Here is an 18,410-nt window from a genome sequence, read left to right as displayed (position 1 = left end):
TGCTGCTGAAGGAGACAAAATGCAATTGGAAAAAATAATGGTACAGTTTGAGGCATACTGCATAACTAAATATTACATGATGTTTGAGAGGCACAGATTTTTCACGTGTACAGAAAATGAAAGTATTGATCAGTATGTGACTGAATTGAGAAACAGAGGCAAAACATATGAATTTGGTGGACTGACTGACTCACTGATAAAAGACAGACTTTGGTATGGTATTCCAGATAATAGTCTAAGGGAAAGACTGTTAAGAGAGTAAAATATAAACCTGGAAAAGCCATAGCACTCTGTAGAGCTACAGAAACTGTAAAAATGCAGGCAAAAGAGCTGTTCAGTGAAACTAGCTGCATTGTGGATGCTGTGAGCAAGAACAGACATGAACCATTTAACAAAAAGATCACCAAAGTAAAAGAGAGGCGTGGCCAGCAAACAAAATTGAAAGGCACAATCGAAAGACATGTCGTCGATGCAGTACACAACTCCTACCAAAAAGTGTCCAACATATGGTAAAACATGCTAATGTACACAGCAGACATGTTATCTAGAGCTGTTGACATAAGAGAGCCCACAAACATCAAAATGGATGAAGACGTAAACGCCTTTGTGGAGATGATCACAGTACACTGGCCATATCAGCTGCAAAAATGGAGCTCATAAAGACAGAGACAAACAAAGATGAAACACTGAGACAATTGAGAAAAAGCATCTTGTATGGATGTCCCAACGTGAAGCAGGACTGCACCCCTAACGTTTCAGAGTACTGGAACTGCAGGGTGGAACTATCAGTGGTTGAAGGCATCATCTACAAAGAAAGTAAAATCCTTATCCCAAAGAGTCTGAGAAAAGAGATGCTAGAAAGGGTCCATGGAGGGCATCTCAGAATCGAAAAGTGTAAGAGCACGAGAGGTGATGTACTGGCCAAGAATCAACAATGATATAAACAAATGAAGTGTCAAACTGTACAATATGCCAGAAATATCAAGCATGCAATCCTGCAGAACCACTAAAGGCCCATCCAGCACCATACAGACCTTACCAGAAGGTAGCGCTGACCTATTCGTATGTCAAGGGAAGGACTATCTTGTAGTCACAGACTATTACTCCCTGTATCCAGAGGTGTGTAGACTGAACACCACCACTGCAAATGCTGTAATTTGAAAGCCATATTCACCAGACATGGTGTGGCAAGTGAAATCTTCACCGATAATGGACCCCAGTTATGCAATTCAAAGTTCTGACAGTTTGCCAAAGAGTGGGTCTTTGTACACACCACGTCAAGTCCTTATTTTCCACAGTCCAGTGGTCAAGTGGAGAAATCAGTATAGAGAGTGAAAAAACTGATAAACAAGGCAAAAGATAGTGGAACGGACCTCTACTGTAGCATGCTAGTATACTGCACAACTCTGCTTGAGTGTGGTATGTCACCAGCACAACTCCTTATGGGATGTAGGCTAAGATCAAACTTAACAATTCAGGAAAACCTCCTAAAAACAAAAGAGGGGAGAAAGTGAGGAAATGCAAGGAACAACTGAAAGAAAAGCAAAAGTATTACTTTGACAGAAGAACAAAAAACCTACCAGAACTTTTCACTGGTGACTAAGTAAGGCTAAAAGATAAAACTACTTATGGACTCAGGAGGGAACTGTCCTTAGTGAAGTCCAACCAAGATCATGCCCCATTCAGACAAATGAAGGTGCTGTTCTGCAAATAAATTGTTGAGACCTTCAAATGATATCAGCCACAATAGATAGAAAGATGGATACTGCTGAACAACCTGAGTACACAGCTGAGAAGACATTTTCTGAGGCAACAACTCAGATTCAAGGACAATCAATCAGGATATTGTTAAGACATGTGAATCCTCCTAAGAGACTAATTGAGCAAATTTAAAAACTCCTTTTATAGAATGAAGTAGTGCTATCTTATTCGCTCTTCAAGTTTTTTTAGTGTATGTAAAGGTGAACACACAAAACAAGTTTAAAAAATGTTAACAATGTTGATAATAATGAAAATGTAAGTTCCTGTGTTAAAGTTAAAATTGCAGTTAGATAAAGAAAACATGTTAGTTAAAAGTAAGCTACTTTTGTTTTAAGAAAGGGAGATGTAATGATAGTGATCATGTTTGCATGGCTACAAGCAAGGCCTTGATTATAGTTCCTGTTTGATTAGACTTGGCTGACACAGAGCAAGACACAGTATGTAAGATCTGTAATGGAAACTTGCAGCCTCATAGCACTGTTTATATCAACTTTAAAGTAAAGAACTTTTTCCTTCGTCTGTGTTGCCTAAGAACTCACACATATGAAAACAAGATGAAACATCCCTCTCTGATACTTGCACTAATGAAGCAATTAAACTTACCTGAGTACTTATAAATACCTGTGAAGCCAAATATCCCAAAATTATGGTGCCCTGAAATGAGGGGCACCATAATTTCTCCTCTTTTTCAACCAAGCAATTTGTCACTAAAAAGTACATTAATGTCTGATCATAAATGGGAAGGTACTTTCTCATGTTCTGTCACTGATCAGTTTGGATCTTACAGTATATCTTTTCTCCTTCCTATCCTAACAACATCATGCATGAAGAATGCTTGCTGATCCTTGGCATCAGATATCACTACATCAGTACGTATCAGTTACTAAGAAGCAAGGCCATTCAGCGATCACAAAAACTTTTATCAGATCATTGTGTTAAGTTAGTGATTAATCAGAATTACAAATCATTTACCATTATCAAGCATGGGACTGTAACCAACTTTCCATTCCCCAGTATCTCATTTCTATGATGCATTTATCCAACTGCTCATCAATATTCCCACATCTTTGAAATTGAGCATGAAATAGTGCTGATTGATGAATGGAAAAGCTAATACTGTATACATTGTGTTTGTTATTTGTATAGTATTCACAGTGTGTACATTTAAAATATGTGTGATTGTCACTCATTTATAACCAACAAAATAAAGGAAGTCAGTGCTCTTAATCCAACAGTGAGCAGATTATAGCATTTGGTCTCATCACAAACGTTACTATTTTCAAGGCACATTAAAGTTTATTAGTCGAACACATCAGTACAAGACTCTGGATTTTTTAAAAAAATGTTCATGTTAACTGGTAAGTCACAATTTGCAGCTTTATTGAACCTATTGGTTAATTATGCATATTATTCAGTAAACTGTTAAGAATAAAAATGAAATGTATAACTTTTAATCAAATTTTGGTCATTCTGATGTATTACAGCTAAGATTTGCAGTTGCCTTCTCTCAATTTTAAACTTTAATATTTTTTATCTATTTATTTTCTGCTAGTGAAACCTCGTTAGAACGCGATTCGTTAATCCGCGGAATTGCTTATAGCGCAGGTGTCTGTGGACCACAAACTGCTAAGGGGCGGGCTGATGACAATCAGCTGGCGACTCAACTCCCCACATCTGACAATCCCCGTCCCCACTGCCTGACAATTCCCCTCCCCGCTGCCCCCCGGCGCGGGACTTCGGGGCAGGGGAGGCCGGCATGGGACATTGTGGGAGGGGCTGCCGATGCCCCCACACTCTGACATATATGCATCTGTTCCGCAACTCGGCTGCAATGCGATGTGAAATCTTGGACCCCAACTACCGTGTTCTAATGAGGTTTTAATGCATTTGATTTTTTTTTTGTCAGTTGCTTGAGGCTGCTGGTTGCTTGAATTCTGGATAACGGGGATTTTACTGTACCATTAATTTTAAAGATCTGTTTAGTTAGCACCAAAAATTGTCTTATCTCCAACAGAACACTAAAAATGTTCACCATTCCCTTGGCTGCATTTCTACATTTTGCCAACTTTCTAGTTTTAAAAGCATTGGATTGATGACTGCAGTAATTCTTAGCAGATGTTATTTTCTTCTGTTTAGAATGATTACCGGAAGTTATCTATGCAGTGCAAGGATTTTGCTGTTGGTGTACTCGACCTGTGCCGGGACACAGAGGAAGTGGAGGCCATTCTTAATGGAGATGTGGATTCTGAGCCTCAGGGAGATCATCACCGGCCATCTCTGAGCAGAGTGAAACTTGCCATTAAGTATGAAGTTAAGAAGGTAATGCTTTACGAATTAAAATTGTTAAAGGATTAAATGATTACTACACATTCTAGTTGTACCTTGAAGCATAATTCACTTAACCGTCTAATACAATTTTGAATTATGTTTTATTGATGTAATGTTGAATTTCCTCAATATTCTGATATAAATTGTTTGAAGTCTTAATGCACTAAATATAATTAAAATGACTGAAGTTCCCATGTACAGCTGTTCTCTTTGAATTTCTCCATTAATTGGAATATTGGGTTGCATACTGTTTTTCCAGATGGCAAGCATTTGCTCATAGCAGAGATGATGGCAGAGCTGCCCAACCTGATTATTTTTTTATACTGATTATCTTACACATCAGTCATTGAACAGGTACTTCTTTTGAAAACTGGATCTTGGTGCCCAAACTCCAGCTGAATTACTTTAAAACCTCCTCACAATACTTGATAGCCAGCCTACTAGGATGTTAGTCCCAGAAAAGGTATTTATCATAGTTCAAGAAACAGATTGCCTTACGAGTCATTCACAGCTGATGTAAGGAAATCTATTGTGATTGATTAGAGTAATATAGGATGATTTCCTAACTTGGTGTCTACAAGACCCAGAAAGTTCTGAGTGGACATGAGATGGTTAATTGTACAGAGAGTGTGAAAAACAACTAGGGGACTCGGTTTCTTCTATGTGATTCCTTCTGAATGTAATCAAACAAACTCAACTGGGGAATATTGGGAATAGCAGTTAATGAGATGGACAGAAAGAAAAAGAGCATTTTTAGAGAAGATAAGATATTGCATTTTAGATTTGTAATCATTAAGGAAGTGGTTAAGAAAAGCTTTTGATAAGACAATGCTCATATCCTTGGAATTGCCCAAGTAAATTTCTTTTGGAATGTACATATATCATTTCTTTGAAAAGGGAACTAACTGTCTGCAGTGCTAATGTGTAGTCTCACCAATGCCCTACACAGTTGTGACAATGTCTCCCTATTTCTAAATTCCAATTTTCTTGCTATTTACTATCTTAATCACTTGCTGCAACCACATGTTAACTTTGATGAATCATATACTGTACAAGGTAACTTAAATCTCTCTATATATCATTCATCTGTAATCATTAAGGAAAAAAAAACTAGGAAATTAAATTGGTTCATAATTGTCATCTTAGCAATGTGAGAAATCCTTCAGCTTTATCAAAACACAATTTAAACAAGATTAGAGGAAACATTTCAAAATTGTGATTTTTATAGTTATTGGGGGGTCACACAAATAGGTTGGTTGGTAAAGAAGGCATATGGCATGTTTGCTTTACATTGGTTGGGGCATTGAGTACAAGAGGAAGGAAAGTCACATTGCAGCAATTATAAAACTTTGATCATGAGTATTATGTGCAATTCTGGTCACCCCATCACAGAAAGAATGTGGTCTCTTTGGAAAGGTCTACCAGAATACTGCTTGGATTAGAGCATATGAAGTGTATGAGCTATAAGGTGAGGCTGGACAAGCTTGAGTTCTTATCAGCTCCTGAGAATCTTTATAATGCTATCTATTGATCTAAAATCAAGGCGGCACTATTGCAGCACCAGCGACCAGAGTTTGAATCCAGTGCACATTCTTCCCGTGACTGCATGGGCTTCCTCTGGGGACTCCAGTTTCCTCCAACTGTTCAAAACTTATGGGGATTGTAGTTCAATTGGGTGTAATTGGACAACATGGTCTTGTGAGCTGGAAGGGCCTATTACTGGGCTCTATACCTAAAAAAAAACAGGTAGGGAAGGATTTTAATTTCCTGATATACAGGGAATAAGATAGGTCTGGAATTCTCCAAAGGGCAGGAGACCCATTTAATTTGACAGTAATTTGTTACAGCTGCTTTAATTCAACCATTTTTTAAACATATTGATTCCAGGTTTTCTAACCAATGAGGCAGAACAGGCACGATGATAATCTACTTGGGTTTTTAAAAATACATTGCAAGCACGTTTGATGGATTCTCTTGTTACGTTAAGAGAGAGAAAAAATCAGTGTATGTCAAAACAATCTTCAAATTCACTGATGTAAAAGCAATTTCAATGTGGGTTAACAGGGGTGTACAGACACTTCACAGTGGCAGGATTAAGAAACCTAGAGACAACAACAGGGCTGAAGGTGACTACAGAAATATGTAACACAAACTGTATAAACATTAATGCGGAAATTACCTTGAACAATGGTATCCAATAAACATTTAGTATGGTCATAGCAAATATTTATGTTATTATAATGTGGCCATCAATATATGTATTATTCATGCTAATGGTTAATTATCATTCAGTAGCATTTCTCACAGCATTTCGTACAGATAATGGAAATTATTAAGAGCTAGATTTTTCAGCTTCTTTAGATTCAGCTGGTGTATAAAGCACATGTTTGCATATTCATCCTCATGGAAAAAATAATTGTGCTAAAGATGCCTATACCTTCTACCATACAAGCAAAATTTGGCTCCACAGATTTTTTTTAGAAGTGGAGTTAAATGTGCAACTGCTGCAAAGAAGTGTTTTTAGTATTAGAGATAAATGTCCAGGCAATTGGGTCAGAACAACCAAAGTTATTTTTAACTTTCTAATGAATACACAGGCTAGGTTAGAAATTCAATCCAATACAAATCTCCTCTCTTGCTATCAACACTGGGGCATCTCCAGATTGCATGATTAGTCTGCTGCACTATTCTCTCTGCACACATGACTGCATAACCAAGCTTGGCGCCATAGCAATTGCTGAAGACCCCACCGTTGTTGACCAAATAATGGAAAATTATGGGTCAGAACCCAGGACAGAATCTGCTTGGGTAGTGCCTGAACAACAATCTTGCTCTCACCATCACCAGGACCAAGGAGCTTATTGTTGATTTTAGGAAGAGGAGGACAAGGGACCATTCACCCAATGGGATGGAGGTTGAAGGGTTGGTATCTTCCTGAGAATCCATATATCAAAAGACCTCTCCTGGAGCCAGCATGTCAAAACAACTGTGAAGAAGGCAAACCTACTTTCCAAGAAGGCTGAGCAGGTTTGGCATGTGGCAGAATACTCTATCAGACACCTCCAGGTGCACTGCAGAAAATATACTGAGTGGTTGAATCACCAGCCTCTGACATCCCATCCATTGAAGACATACTGCATGAAGCATATCAGCTTCTGTCTGATAATCAGTGACATGGATATGTTCCATTTGGCCTATCATAGTAACAGGTCTTTGGTGGATGCCTCCTCACTGGCTCTACACAAAGCCCTGGAACACCTGGACAGCAAAGATGCATACATCAGGATGCTCCTTATTGACTACAGTGAATAGTGAAGCAGACTAATCATGCAGTCGGCATTCATCCCCTCAAAATTGATCAGCAAACTCCAAGACCTGGCTCTCAGTACCTCACTGTGTAATTGGATCAATCTCCATCAGTACCTGCTCCCCCGAGGAAGCAAGGTTAACGCCCTGCTCTACTTCCTTTACACCATGACTATGTGGCTTGGTATGACAACAGCACCATATACAAATTTGCTGACAATACAACCATAGTGGATTCTATTTAAAAAAAAGGCAATGAGTCAGCATACAGAAAGGAGATTGAAAAGTTGGCTGAATGGTGTACTAACAGCAACCTCTTACTCAAGGTCACCAAGGCCAAGGTGCTAATGGTGTGAAGAAATCCCATTAGCACCTCTACTTCCTCAGGAATTTGCTGCGATTTGGTATGTCATTGGAAACCTTAGCAAACTTCTATAGATATGTAGTGGAAAGTATGCTTGTCAGCTTCATTATGGCCTGATATGAGGACACCAGTACCTCTGAGTGGGAAAACCCTGCAAAATGATAGTGGAAACACTCCCACCATCGAGAATGTCTACATGGAATACTGCTGGCAGAGAACAGCAGCAATCATCAAGGATCCACTTGAGGCAGGACATGCTCTGTTCTCACTGCCATCATGTAAAAAGTATAGGTGCCACAGGGCTTGTAGCACCAGGTTCAGGAACAGTTGCTACCCCCCTCAACAATCAGACTCTTAAACCACAAACTCAATCAGAGACTCATTTAAGGACTATACCTCATTATTTATTACTAATTTTTTAATGTATTTGCACAGTCTTACATTTCTTTCCTAGTTTATATTTCTCTTTTTGCATACCTATTTCTTCTCAAGAACAGCTGATAAGTAGGAATTCTGCATGGCCCACAAGAAAAAGAATCTCCAGGTTGTATGTGATGTGCTCTAATTATAAATTTGAATTTTTAACTTTGTTATATGCACAGAGGAACACAATCAACAATTAAATTAGAAATTTGGAATTTTATGTTTACTGATTTTTTTTTATTTATTTGCTTTACCTTTTCCTTTTGAACTCCCCCCCCCCCCCACTTGTTACTATATTGTATTTCAAATGTTTTAAGAAATCCATGAAGTCCCACAGATCTGTTGCTCTTCAATGATAGATGACAATGGAGTTTGTGCCTCATGTTTGACTGTTTGGAGGGAGAACAGATTGTTGACAGTAACTTAAGGAAATGGTTAAAATGCATCTTATGATCTATTCAAGCAAAATGAAATGTTAGATTTATACAATAACCTATTGCATGTGTTGGAGAAGACTGGATGTAGCTAACTAATATTTATTTTATTCCCACAAGTTTGTTGCTCATCCGAATTGCCAGCAGCAATTACTTACAATTTGGTATGAAAATCTCTCAGACTTGCGTCAACAGTCAATAGCTGTTAAGTGTCTGGCTGTGTTTGGTGTTACCCTAGGACTTCCATTTCTTGCGATTGGATATTGGTTTGCTCCATGTAGCAAGGTACAGAATTGTTAAAGATGTTTACTCTAATATCTGTTTAACTGATGTGTTTAACTAAGTTGTGGCCTTATCAATTGCATATTAGGTTCATAAATTTCCAATGCAAAGGCTTCTAAATGCTGTTAAAATGGATAGTGGACCAGTGCTAAAACAATGTCTGGGTCACTTTGATGCAAACACGGTACACATGAGTTGCATTGAGGAGACTAGCAAAGGCATTCTGCAATCACTACACAAAATGCTATATAAATTCAGTAGAGCAATTTGTACAGTGACATTTTACCTGGAGTCCAACTCATTAATATTGAATCAAAATAGTGGTGGCCACAATTTATGCTGCAGGCAGTCCCCAAGTTAAATACGAGTCTTTAACTCGAATTTGTATTTAAGTCGGAACAAGTACAATTGGTCCTTATTTACTGTCAGTGAAGCAAATGTTTATCTTACTATGTAGTATATTCAGTATATATTTTACCTTTCAATGCATACAAAACAGCTCTAAAACATCTTAAAAATAATAATGCAGTACATAATGATGCAGTACTGTACATAAGCAAATCTAAGATTGATCTCCAAGCAAAACAGATTAGAGTTCTATAGCCAGTCTTTGACTACACTATTAATGTCATAAAGTAAAAATAATAAATCACATCAGTTTTATTGGCAATTCAACACCCACTTCATATGTCATTAAGTGCTGGAAGCTACAGTATAAAGGATTACTTTAGCAAGGGGGTGAAGGGAAGGAGTAGCTATGGATCATATTCTGTTTAGTATTCACTATATTTAACAAAAAGAAATCCAAGGATCAAACAGGAGAAATGAACCCTTGAAAGTTACTAGATGGCAGCCAGTATTTTAGGAACAGCACACTAGTGGGAGAAGAAAACCAAGAGGAAAACATTTAAAATTCAAGACCCATCAGCAAATGCTATCACTTTGAGTTTTAACAATGCTGGTTTGGAGTATAAGTTTTCATTTCTCATAAAAGTGCTCGCTAACAAAATTAGCAGATAAGTGTTTTATTTGGGTGATTTACAACATAGAAAGGTGGAGTCAATGTTTTTCATCTGATTCAGAAGTTATCCAATCCAGAGGAGGGAGGTAGAGGCTGGGCAACATCAGGTGCAGAGTGGCGGTCAAGGAAAAAATATAGGAAGAAGAGCTGATATCAAAGATGTATGATTGATACCTGGGCAGCGTCAGAGCAGTGAGCAGTGTGGGGGTGGGGTAACCGCACTGTGTCAGAGCAGCGAGCTTGGGTCACCATGTTGGAGCGGTGTGCGGGGTGGGGGGATGAACTGCATCAGAGTGAGCGGGGGTGGGAGGGGGGAAGGTGCCACTCTTGAATTTAAATTATATTAAATCACGCAAACCGTAAGTTGACACCATTCTACTTCCAGTCAGCTTGTCAGTTCGTAACTATAGGTTGTTTTGAATCCAGGGACTGCCTGTATTTATGTATGAATCTTGGTAGTTTTGGTTAGTAGAGTTCTGCATACTGAAACAAAAACAGAAAATGTTGAAAATATTCAGAAAGTCAGGCTGCAATTATGGGAAGGTGTGAAGAATTTGCCCAATGAAACTGACAAAGACAATCTGAGACAAATCTTCAGAGTGAAAACTACAGCATTTGCCTGGACTGAATTATTAATAATGAATGCAATTAAGGTGTTCATTCAGAGGTTATTCATTGGAACTGAAAAGAAGGCAAAAAAAAGTTCATAAAGCTGCAGAGGTGGTGGTGGGGGGATTGTCTCTGATAAGGTGAAATGAGGGTGACCATTGGGATAAGCTGTAAACAAATTTTCATCAATGATTGAATGAAGTCAATATGAGAATATGGACAAAAATGGTCCCAGCAGGTCAGGCGAACATATTCCCCATTTCCAGAGGAAAAAATATAGTAAGAAGAGCTGAGCTAATATCTAAGATGTATGATTGATACAGATTAAGGATCTAGCTACGTGAAGTAGAATTAAGTATCAAGTCCAGAAGGCTGCAATGTGCTCAGATAGAGGATGAGATGCTGTTCATCAAGCTTGCATAGCCCACAGTGAGTGTACAGGAGGCCACAGACCCATGTGTATATGAGGCTCACTTTTATGAGAGAGCTCCCGGGTCCTAAGACAACTCTATGGTCTATTCCCTCTAACTCAACATACACCTCCTCCCAACAAATCTTGCATGCTCTTGGAAATACTTGAAACCATTTCAGTATTTGAAATTAGTGTTGCTTTCCTGTGACATTGTTTTTACCCTTTTACAACCCTATCTATAAGTTTCCTCAGGGGTGGAGAAACATATTCCCAGTGAAAAATGTCAAAAATTGTCATTTTCTTTTACACAAATGCAATACTTATGTGTAGGTTAGGACTAGTGTAGTTTCATTAATACCAATGACTGAAATCACAGCCAAAGGTACAAAGTATATAAATAATTCAATCTTGTGTAGCTGACCATCATATTTTTTTCTATGCTTTGTTGTTTTCAGCTGGGACACATTTTAAGAAGTCCTTTTATGAAGTTTGTAGCACATGCAGTTTCATTCACCATCTTTCTAGGACTTCTGGTGTTAAATGCATCGGACAGATTTGAAGGTGTGAAGAATTTGCCCAATGAAACAGACACAGACAATCCGAGACAAATCTTCAGAGTGAAAACTACAGCATTTACCTGGACTGAATTATTAATAATGAAGTGGATTCTAGGTAAATCATTTTCATTTTAAATTAAAACTACAAATTCTGGTCTTTAAAGTATTTTCATTTGTCTATGCAATTAATTTTACCTTTGAGCACAAGCAATAGATATAGAAAAGGACTCATGGAAGAATACATACTAGGTTCCATTGCACAAGTTGCACTGGACATGTATCACTTTCAGGTGAGTACATTTGACAAATGGTTACTGCACCCAGAGGAGGCTGCAGCTCTGGACATTTTTCATGGGCATTTTATAATTGACAATTAATGCCCCTTGTACCTGTTGCCCCTTTCAAAAGATCATGGTTAATTTTTTTTATTACTTTCCTGCACTTTCTTTGACATCCTGAATATTCAAATTATCTCAATCTCTGCCCTGAATATACTTAAAAACTGAACTTGCAAAAACCCTTTCGGTTAAAGAATTCCTTTGCATGAAAAAATTCATCCTTGTCTCAGTTCTGAATTTCAAACCCTTATTTTGATAGTGTGATCCCTGGTACTAGATGAACCAACCAAGAGGAATGTCAGATCCTTTCATAATTCTTCTAAATTCTGGAGATGATAGGCTGTATTTGTTTAATCTATCGTCAGTGGACCTTCCCAGGGTTCAATTTGGTGAGTCTTTATTGCACCCTATCCGTTTTGTGAATACCCTTCCTTAGATTGGAAGACCAGACCTGTAGATAATATTCCAGGTATGGTCTCAGCAGAGCCCAATAAAATTGGAACCTGCTCCCTCTACTCTTGTACTCAAATTATTTTGCAATAAAAGCCATAATACTGCTTTCCTTTTTAAATGGTTGCAGTATCTGCATATTAATTTTCAGTGATTCATGAGAAGGGTCCTTTGAATGCCAATAGTTTTCAATCTCTCTCTATTTAAGGAACGATTATGAGATTATTACTACCATAATTGTTAACAATACACCTACATTATCATTGCGATGAATATACAGAATACTGAAAAAACATAAAATATTAAATAAAAATATAGTATGCTAATTTACGAACAAACTCTTACTGACGTCAAATGATCATGCCTGCCTTCAGGTTGTATGTCACATTGTCTAACTTTCAAAGATGCTTACTCAAGGAGGTCAATGCTTAAGTGGGAACAAAATGTAAAAAGGTCAAACTGAATGTATTTTGATATGTTATACAAACTGACAAAAATTGCAATTTTAAAGCTGTCATTTATTTTTGGTATTTAAAGACATTCATAGAAAACTATTCATGTTTCATATTAATTGCTTTAGATTTCTTGACTGAATTAGTCTCAAATGCAAAAATAATGGTTTATAAAAGATGTAGAAGTATATAACACCTTTTATTATCATTTTCCATTCTTCTTTGGCTTGGCTTCGCGGACGAAGATTTATGGAGGGGGTAAAAAGTCCACATCAGCTGCAGGCTCGTTTGTGGCTGACAAGTCCGATGCGGGACAGGCAGACACGATTGCAGCGGTTGCAAGGGAAAATTGGTTGGTTGGGGTTGGGTGTTGGGTTTTTCCTCCTTTGCCTTTTGTCAGTGAGGTGGGCTCTGCGGTCTTCTTCAAAGGAGGTTGCTGCCCGCCAAACTGTGAGGCGCCAAGATGCACGGTTTGAGGCGTTATCAGCCCACTGGCGGTGGTCAATGTGGCAGGCACCAAGAGATTTCTTTAGGCAGTCCTTGTACCTTTTCTTTGGTGCACCTCTGTCACGGTGGCCAGTGGAGAGCTCGCCATATAACACGATCTTGGGAAGGCGATGGTCCTCCATTCTGGAGACGTGACCCATCCAGCGCAGCTGGATCTTCAGCAGCGTGGACCCGATGCTGTCGACCTCTGCCATCTCGAGTACTTCGACGTTAGGGGTGTAAGCGCTCCAATGGATGTTGAGGATGGAGCGGAGACAACGCTGGTGGAAGCGTTCTAGGAGCCGTAGGTGGTGCCGGTAGAGGACCCATGATTCGGAGCCGAACAGGAGTGTGGGTATGACAACGGCTCTGTATACGCTTATCTTTGTGAGGTTTTTCAGTTGGTTGTTTTTCCAGACTCTTTTGTGTAGTCTTCCAAAGGCGCTATTTGCCTTGGCGAGTCTGTTGTCTATCTCATTGTCGATCCTTGCATCTGATGAAATGGTGCAGCCGAGATAGGTAAACTGGTTGACCGTTTTGAGTTTTGTGTGCCCGATGGAGATGTGGGGGGGCTGGTAGTCATGGTGGGGAGCTGGCTGATGGAGGACCTCAGTTTTCTTCAGGCTGACTTCCAGGCCAAACATTTTGGCCGTTTCCGCAAAGCAGGACGTCAAGCGCTGAAGAGCTGGCTCTGAATGGGCCCATTGCCCATTTTCCATTAATCTAGTGGCAAATAACAACTAAACCTGGAAACAGATCTTTTCAATAATGGTCTCTTTTGGTTTTCATATTTTTATGTGACTATTGGGTTCATAAACTTAATCAACAAAAAGATGTTTCTTCAACTGCAAGGTGACCAGATTGCACCAGCCACATATTAGGTGCTGTGTAGTCACATATTAACTTGCTTTTCATGTATTTACTGGGAGGACTGGAAAGTTCACATTGATTGTTCATTCTTCAAGGTGGTAACAGGTGTGGTATTCTTTTGTAAAGATTCATAAGAAGAAAGCAGATCATTATGTTAATTTGGTCAGATAATCTAAGATTTAAATTGATAACTCAGCAGATGAGATCCTTGCAGGAGCACAAGTTCATAAGAATGTTGTTAGATGTCCCTGTTAAATCACTGTGAGTGTGTGCTCCATGGTATGTTGAAGGAATCATACTACATCCTTCCTTTCTTTCATTTCTGTCACTCTTCATTTATCCAGTGTTTTCCTGTGACAAAGGGGTTTTTAAATAACATGAATGAATTTTCCAGTGGAAATTCATCATTTTCACAGTACTACAAAAAAGAAAACAACTCATGGAGCAATACAGACCCAGGCTAGGTTGCACAAGGCACACTGTACATACATCCCTTTCAACTGGGTACTTTTGTGATTTGGGTAAATGATTACTGTATACAGAGGCTGCAGCTCTCAACAAATTTAGCTGCATGGGTATTTTATAATTAACAGTTTTGCAGTGTGTTTTTTTTACAAAGGCAGGTCCCAGATGGTGGTGCTTTATTTGATTCTGCATGAAAGAGAGAATGTCAGAATGTCTGGCCTCCTCTGCCAAGACAGCCCATTCACATTTGCAGACATAATGCCATCTACTTTTATGTCAGGGACTTCCTTGCAGTGAAATGGGACTGATGGGAATGCCCAAACAGCTGAAAAAGTGACAAATATTTTCCAAGGTAGCCAAACTCGATGCACTTTAAAAGAAGGTTGAGACTATGGCAGATCCACTGTGTTGAGCTGGAGGAACTCAGCAGGTCATGCAGCATCCGTAGTGGGCAAAGGAGTTAAGGGTTATGGGGATAAGGCTGGAAAGGGGTACTGATAGTAGTGATCAGCCATGATCTGTAAAATGGCGGTGCTGGCTCAATGGGCTGAGGCCTACTCCAGCTCCTATTGTCTATTGTTCTATTGTAATGTTGGCTTCATTTTCAGTGTTTAAACTGCATTAATACAGGCATTTTGTAGTCAATTACAGAATATTTTTACTGTGAAGTATTCATACGATGAAATATGAAGTGGTAATTGATGTTCATTATGAACAAATCTAGTACCATTTCTGTCATTCAAAGATAGAAATTCCATCAAATATGAATAATGGCACTACTAGTCAGCGGATAGAAATTGTACAGTCTGTGCTCAACCATGTGGGCTGAGAGTAGCCTGAAGTGGTCTCAGACCTCATTACTTCAGTTGACAGTTCTGTCCATTGTACTGATCCTGCTAGCTCTAGGCAGCTCACGCATTAAAGGTAACCATGGTAAACAAGAAATCTGCAGCAGATGCTGGGGTCTAGTTCAGTACACAAAAGTGCTGGAGAAACTCAGCAGGTCATACAGCATCCATAGAAAGCAAAAGAGAGTCGTCATTTCAGGCCTGAGCCAAAAATCAGGCAGATGCCCAAATATAAAGGTGGGGAAGGGAATTGTGTGGGGGAGGGGGGAAGGGAGAAGAAAATGGAGCTGAAAAGTGATAGTGGGAGAAGGCTAATAAAGATAGCTATCTGATTGGAGAAGGAAAGGAAGGAGTTGGGGATCTGGAGGGAAATATCCAAGGTCAGGTCTGAAGCAGCACAAAGCTAAGTTGTAGATGGAGGCTCAGAGCAAGCAACAGTGGGAGCAGAGATAGGGGATGAACACATGGCAACACCTGCTAAAGAATTCATCTGCTTTCCAGAGCAGTACCTGAAATGGTTGTTGATGTTCTGTGTTGTGGACCTCCCATTATGTTAACAAGCCACCAGGAAATCTTGAGAAACAGCCTGGCTCATTTCAAGCCCCACAAGTATTTTTCAGGTAACTTGGGGCAGAGTAACTGTACACTTTTTATAATTTTAAAATGAGTACAGTCCCATTGCTACCTCACTGATGAAACAAATTCAGTTGTTGATATAAACATGTAGAAACTAATTGCAATTCTATTATTATGAAGCATTTGAGGTTCATTTAGATTGAGTTATTCAAGGTTTTTTTTTCCAGACTTATCTTAATAATGACACATTTCTTGAACAGGTATGATTTGGACAGAATGCAAAGAAATGTGGGCAGAAGGCCCCAAAGAGTATATCATGCATCTGTGGAATATTCTAGATTTTGGAATGTTGTCGATCTTTGTTGCCTCATTTACGGCAAGGTTTATGGCATATCTAAAGGCCTCGGAAGCACAACATTATGTGGATATGCGTATAAATGCCAGTGACCTCTCCAAGGCATCACTGCCTCCAGAGATTGCATACTTTACATATGGTAAGTTCAATTTCTGCCCGATTCTGTTTACTGCACTAAACTGACAGCAAGTGTAATGAAATACTTCACTTCTAACATTTTCATCAGGAAATGTTAAAAACCGTGAAACATGTTTTTCTTTCTTTTGGGTTGAATTAACTTGGTAGGGAACAGCTTGGTATTACAATTATATTCAACTCCAATTCTTCCCACACAATGTTTACAGGTCGCCACCATGTGGTGTAATCCATCCTTGCAATTAAGCTAAAGCCCAATGAGATAAACATAAAAGAATGCATAGCACTTTGCATTTCTCATGCCATAAACTAACCTTTCACACTCGTCACCATCCTCAAAACGTTTGTCATATCAGTCGTTCATTTGCCGATTGTTTTACTTTATTATATACAAATTTCCTGCTGTACACAGCAATGATCTCTTGCCTTGTCCTTGAATTGCATTGAAATAGATATAGACAAAATGCAAAAAAGATATGGAGTATCTTAATCAACTAAGATGCCTCCAAATAATGTAAGGCAGCACTAAATTGTGCTAGTATAATAATGAGCCCTACAGTCAAAGCTGTTGCTGAGGAAGGTATGATACAGAACCCGGTACATTGGTCAGACTATGTCCTAAGTATTCTTCATTCTTCATTGCAAGAAAGCAGGTCATTTAAAAGCTGGAGAAAATTAGAAAAAATGTCAGGGTCTGAGTTGTGGGTAAATTCCAAGGGACCAAGAGTCCAAATTACCTGTATTTCCACTGTTGTCTAATCCACTTGAAACATTGTTCGTTTCAAGTTAGAAAGGTTGCATCAGTAGATTAATATATAGTCATTTTAGAATAGCAAATAGAGTGAAAATTGTAAATCTGCAATTAATTGCAATCAAGAGATTGGGGTTGGGGGACCTGGTGAAGGGGAAGTTCCACATTAAAAAGTTAACCAGTGATTGAAATGGATTTCCCAATCATTGAAGAGGTAAATATCTTGAAAACATTTTGGGAAACAATTGGAATCCCTAAAGGGAATCCGCAGGCTTTTTATTTTTTAAATATTTGTATTGATTTTCACAAACAAACATATATATATATATTTGTCCTCTTAGGTAGAGAATTCTCTCCACAAAAAATTTCTTCTCAACCCTGCCTCGGGTAGTATTTCTCTTTTAGACTGTTATCCTTGATTTTGGACACATCAACGAGGGAGACATCAACTCTGACTTTATCCTGTCAAGTCCATTATTAATTTTGTACATTTCAATGAGGTGGTCTTTCATTATTCTAACTCTGGAGATTTTAGTTCCAGTCTACTTAACTTTTCCTCATATGACAAACTGCCACCCAAAAATAAGTAGAACCTTTGTTACATTCCCTCTATCATGTGCGTATCTTCTTTAGGGAAGGAAATTCACAGTGCACAATATTCCAGATATGATTTCACCAGGGCACTTTGTAATTAGAGCAAGGCATCTATCTATTTTCTAATCCTTTAGAATAAAAGGTTAACACACCATTTCTTTAACAAATGCACTATTAGTGCTCCTATGATTACACAGGACAACAAAAATTTTGCTTCCTGAACACTTTTAGGAGTATTTTGGGCAACTGATCACAAAAATTACCTTTAAAATTTCCTATCACATACCATTTTTGGATATTACCTATTTTTTTATGATATCTTGTCATATTTTAAGTCAACTTCAAGTTTACAAAACCATGAAGTGCAGCGTGTCATTGTTGTCACAAGGACAATGAGACCATGGAAAAGTGGTATCAGGGAAACTGGAATCCATCAATGCTGGCCGACTATTGTTGGACACTGACACGAGAGGCATCAGATACTGAGTACAAATGAAAATCAGTGGCAAAACATTTTTAGCTCAGTTGAACTAATCACATCATTATGCAATTAAACATGCTAAATTCAATAAAAGTTAATTTAACATTTCTCC

General features: G+C 38.6%; 1 protein-coding gene across 3 annotated transcripts in view; it reads left to right on the top strand.

Annotated features, from left to right (window-relative positions):
* LOC138743321 (short transient receptor potential channel 7) overlaps window positions 1-18,410 on the top strand; it is a 55,439-nt gene that overhangs the window by 20,750 nt on the left and 16,279 nt on the right. For all 3 annotated transcript variants that reach the window (XM_069898488.1, XM_069898486.1, XM_069898489.1), the window contains exons 2-5: window positions 3,898-4,080; window positions 8,737-8,901; window positions 11,396-11,612; window positions 16,243-16,476. In XM_069898488.1, coding sequence (XP_069754589.1) covers window positions 3,898-4,080; window positions 8,737-8,901; window positions 11,396-11,612; window positions 16,243-16,476 — 799 coding nt within the window. The remainder of the gene's footprint in view (window positions 1-3,897; window positions 4,081-8,736; window positions 8,902-11,395; window positions 11,613-16,242; window positions 16,477-18,410) is intronic.

Source organism: Narcine bancroftii, chromosome 9 (assembly GCF_036971445.1).
Source record: "Narcine bancroftii isolate sNarBan1 chromosome 9, sNarBan1.hap1, whole genome shotgun sequence".
In the NCBI taxonomy this organism is placed as follows: Eukaryota; Metazoa; Chordata; class Chondrichthyes; order Torpediniformes; family Narcinidae; genus Narcine; species Narcine bancroftii.
Note: the sequence above shows the minus strand (reverse complement) of the source record. Positions and strands in the feature narration are given on the sequence as shown.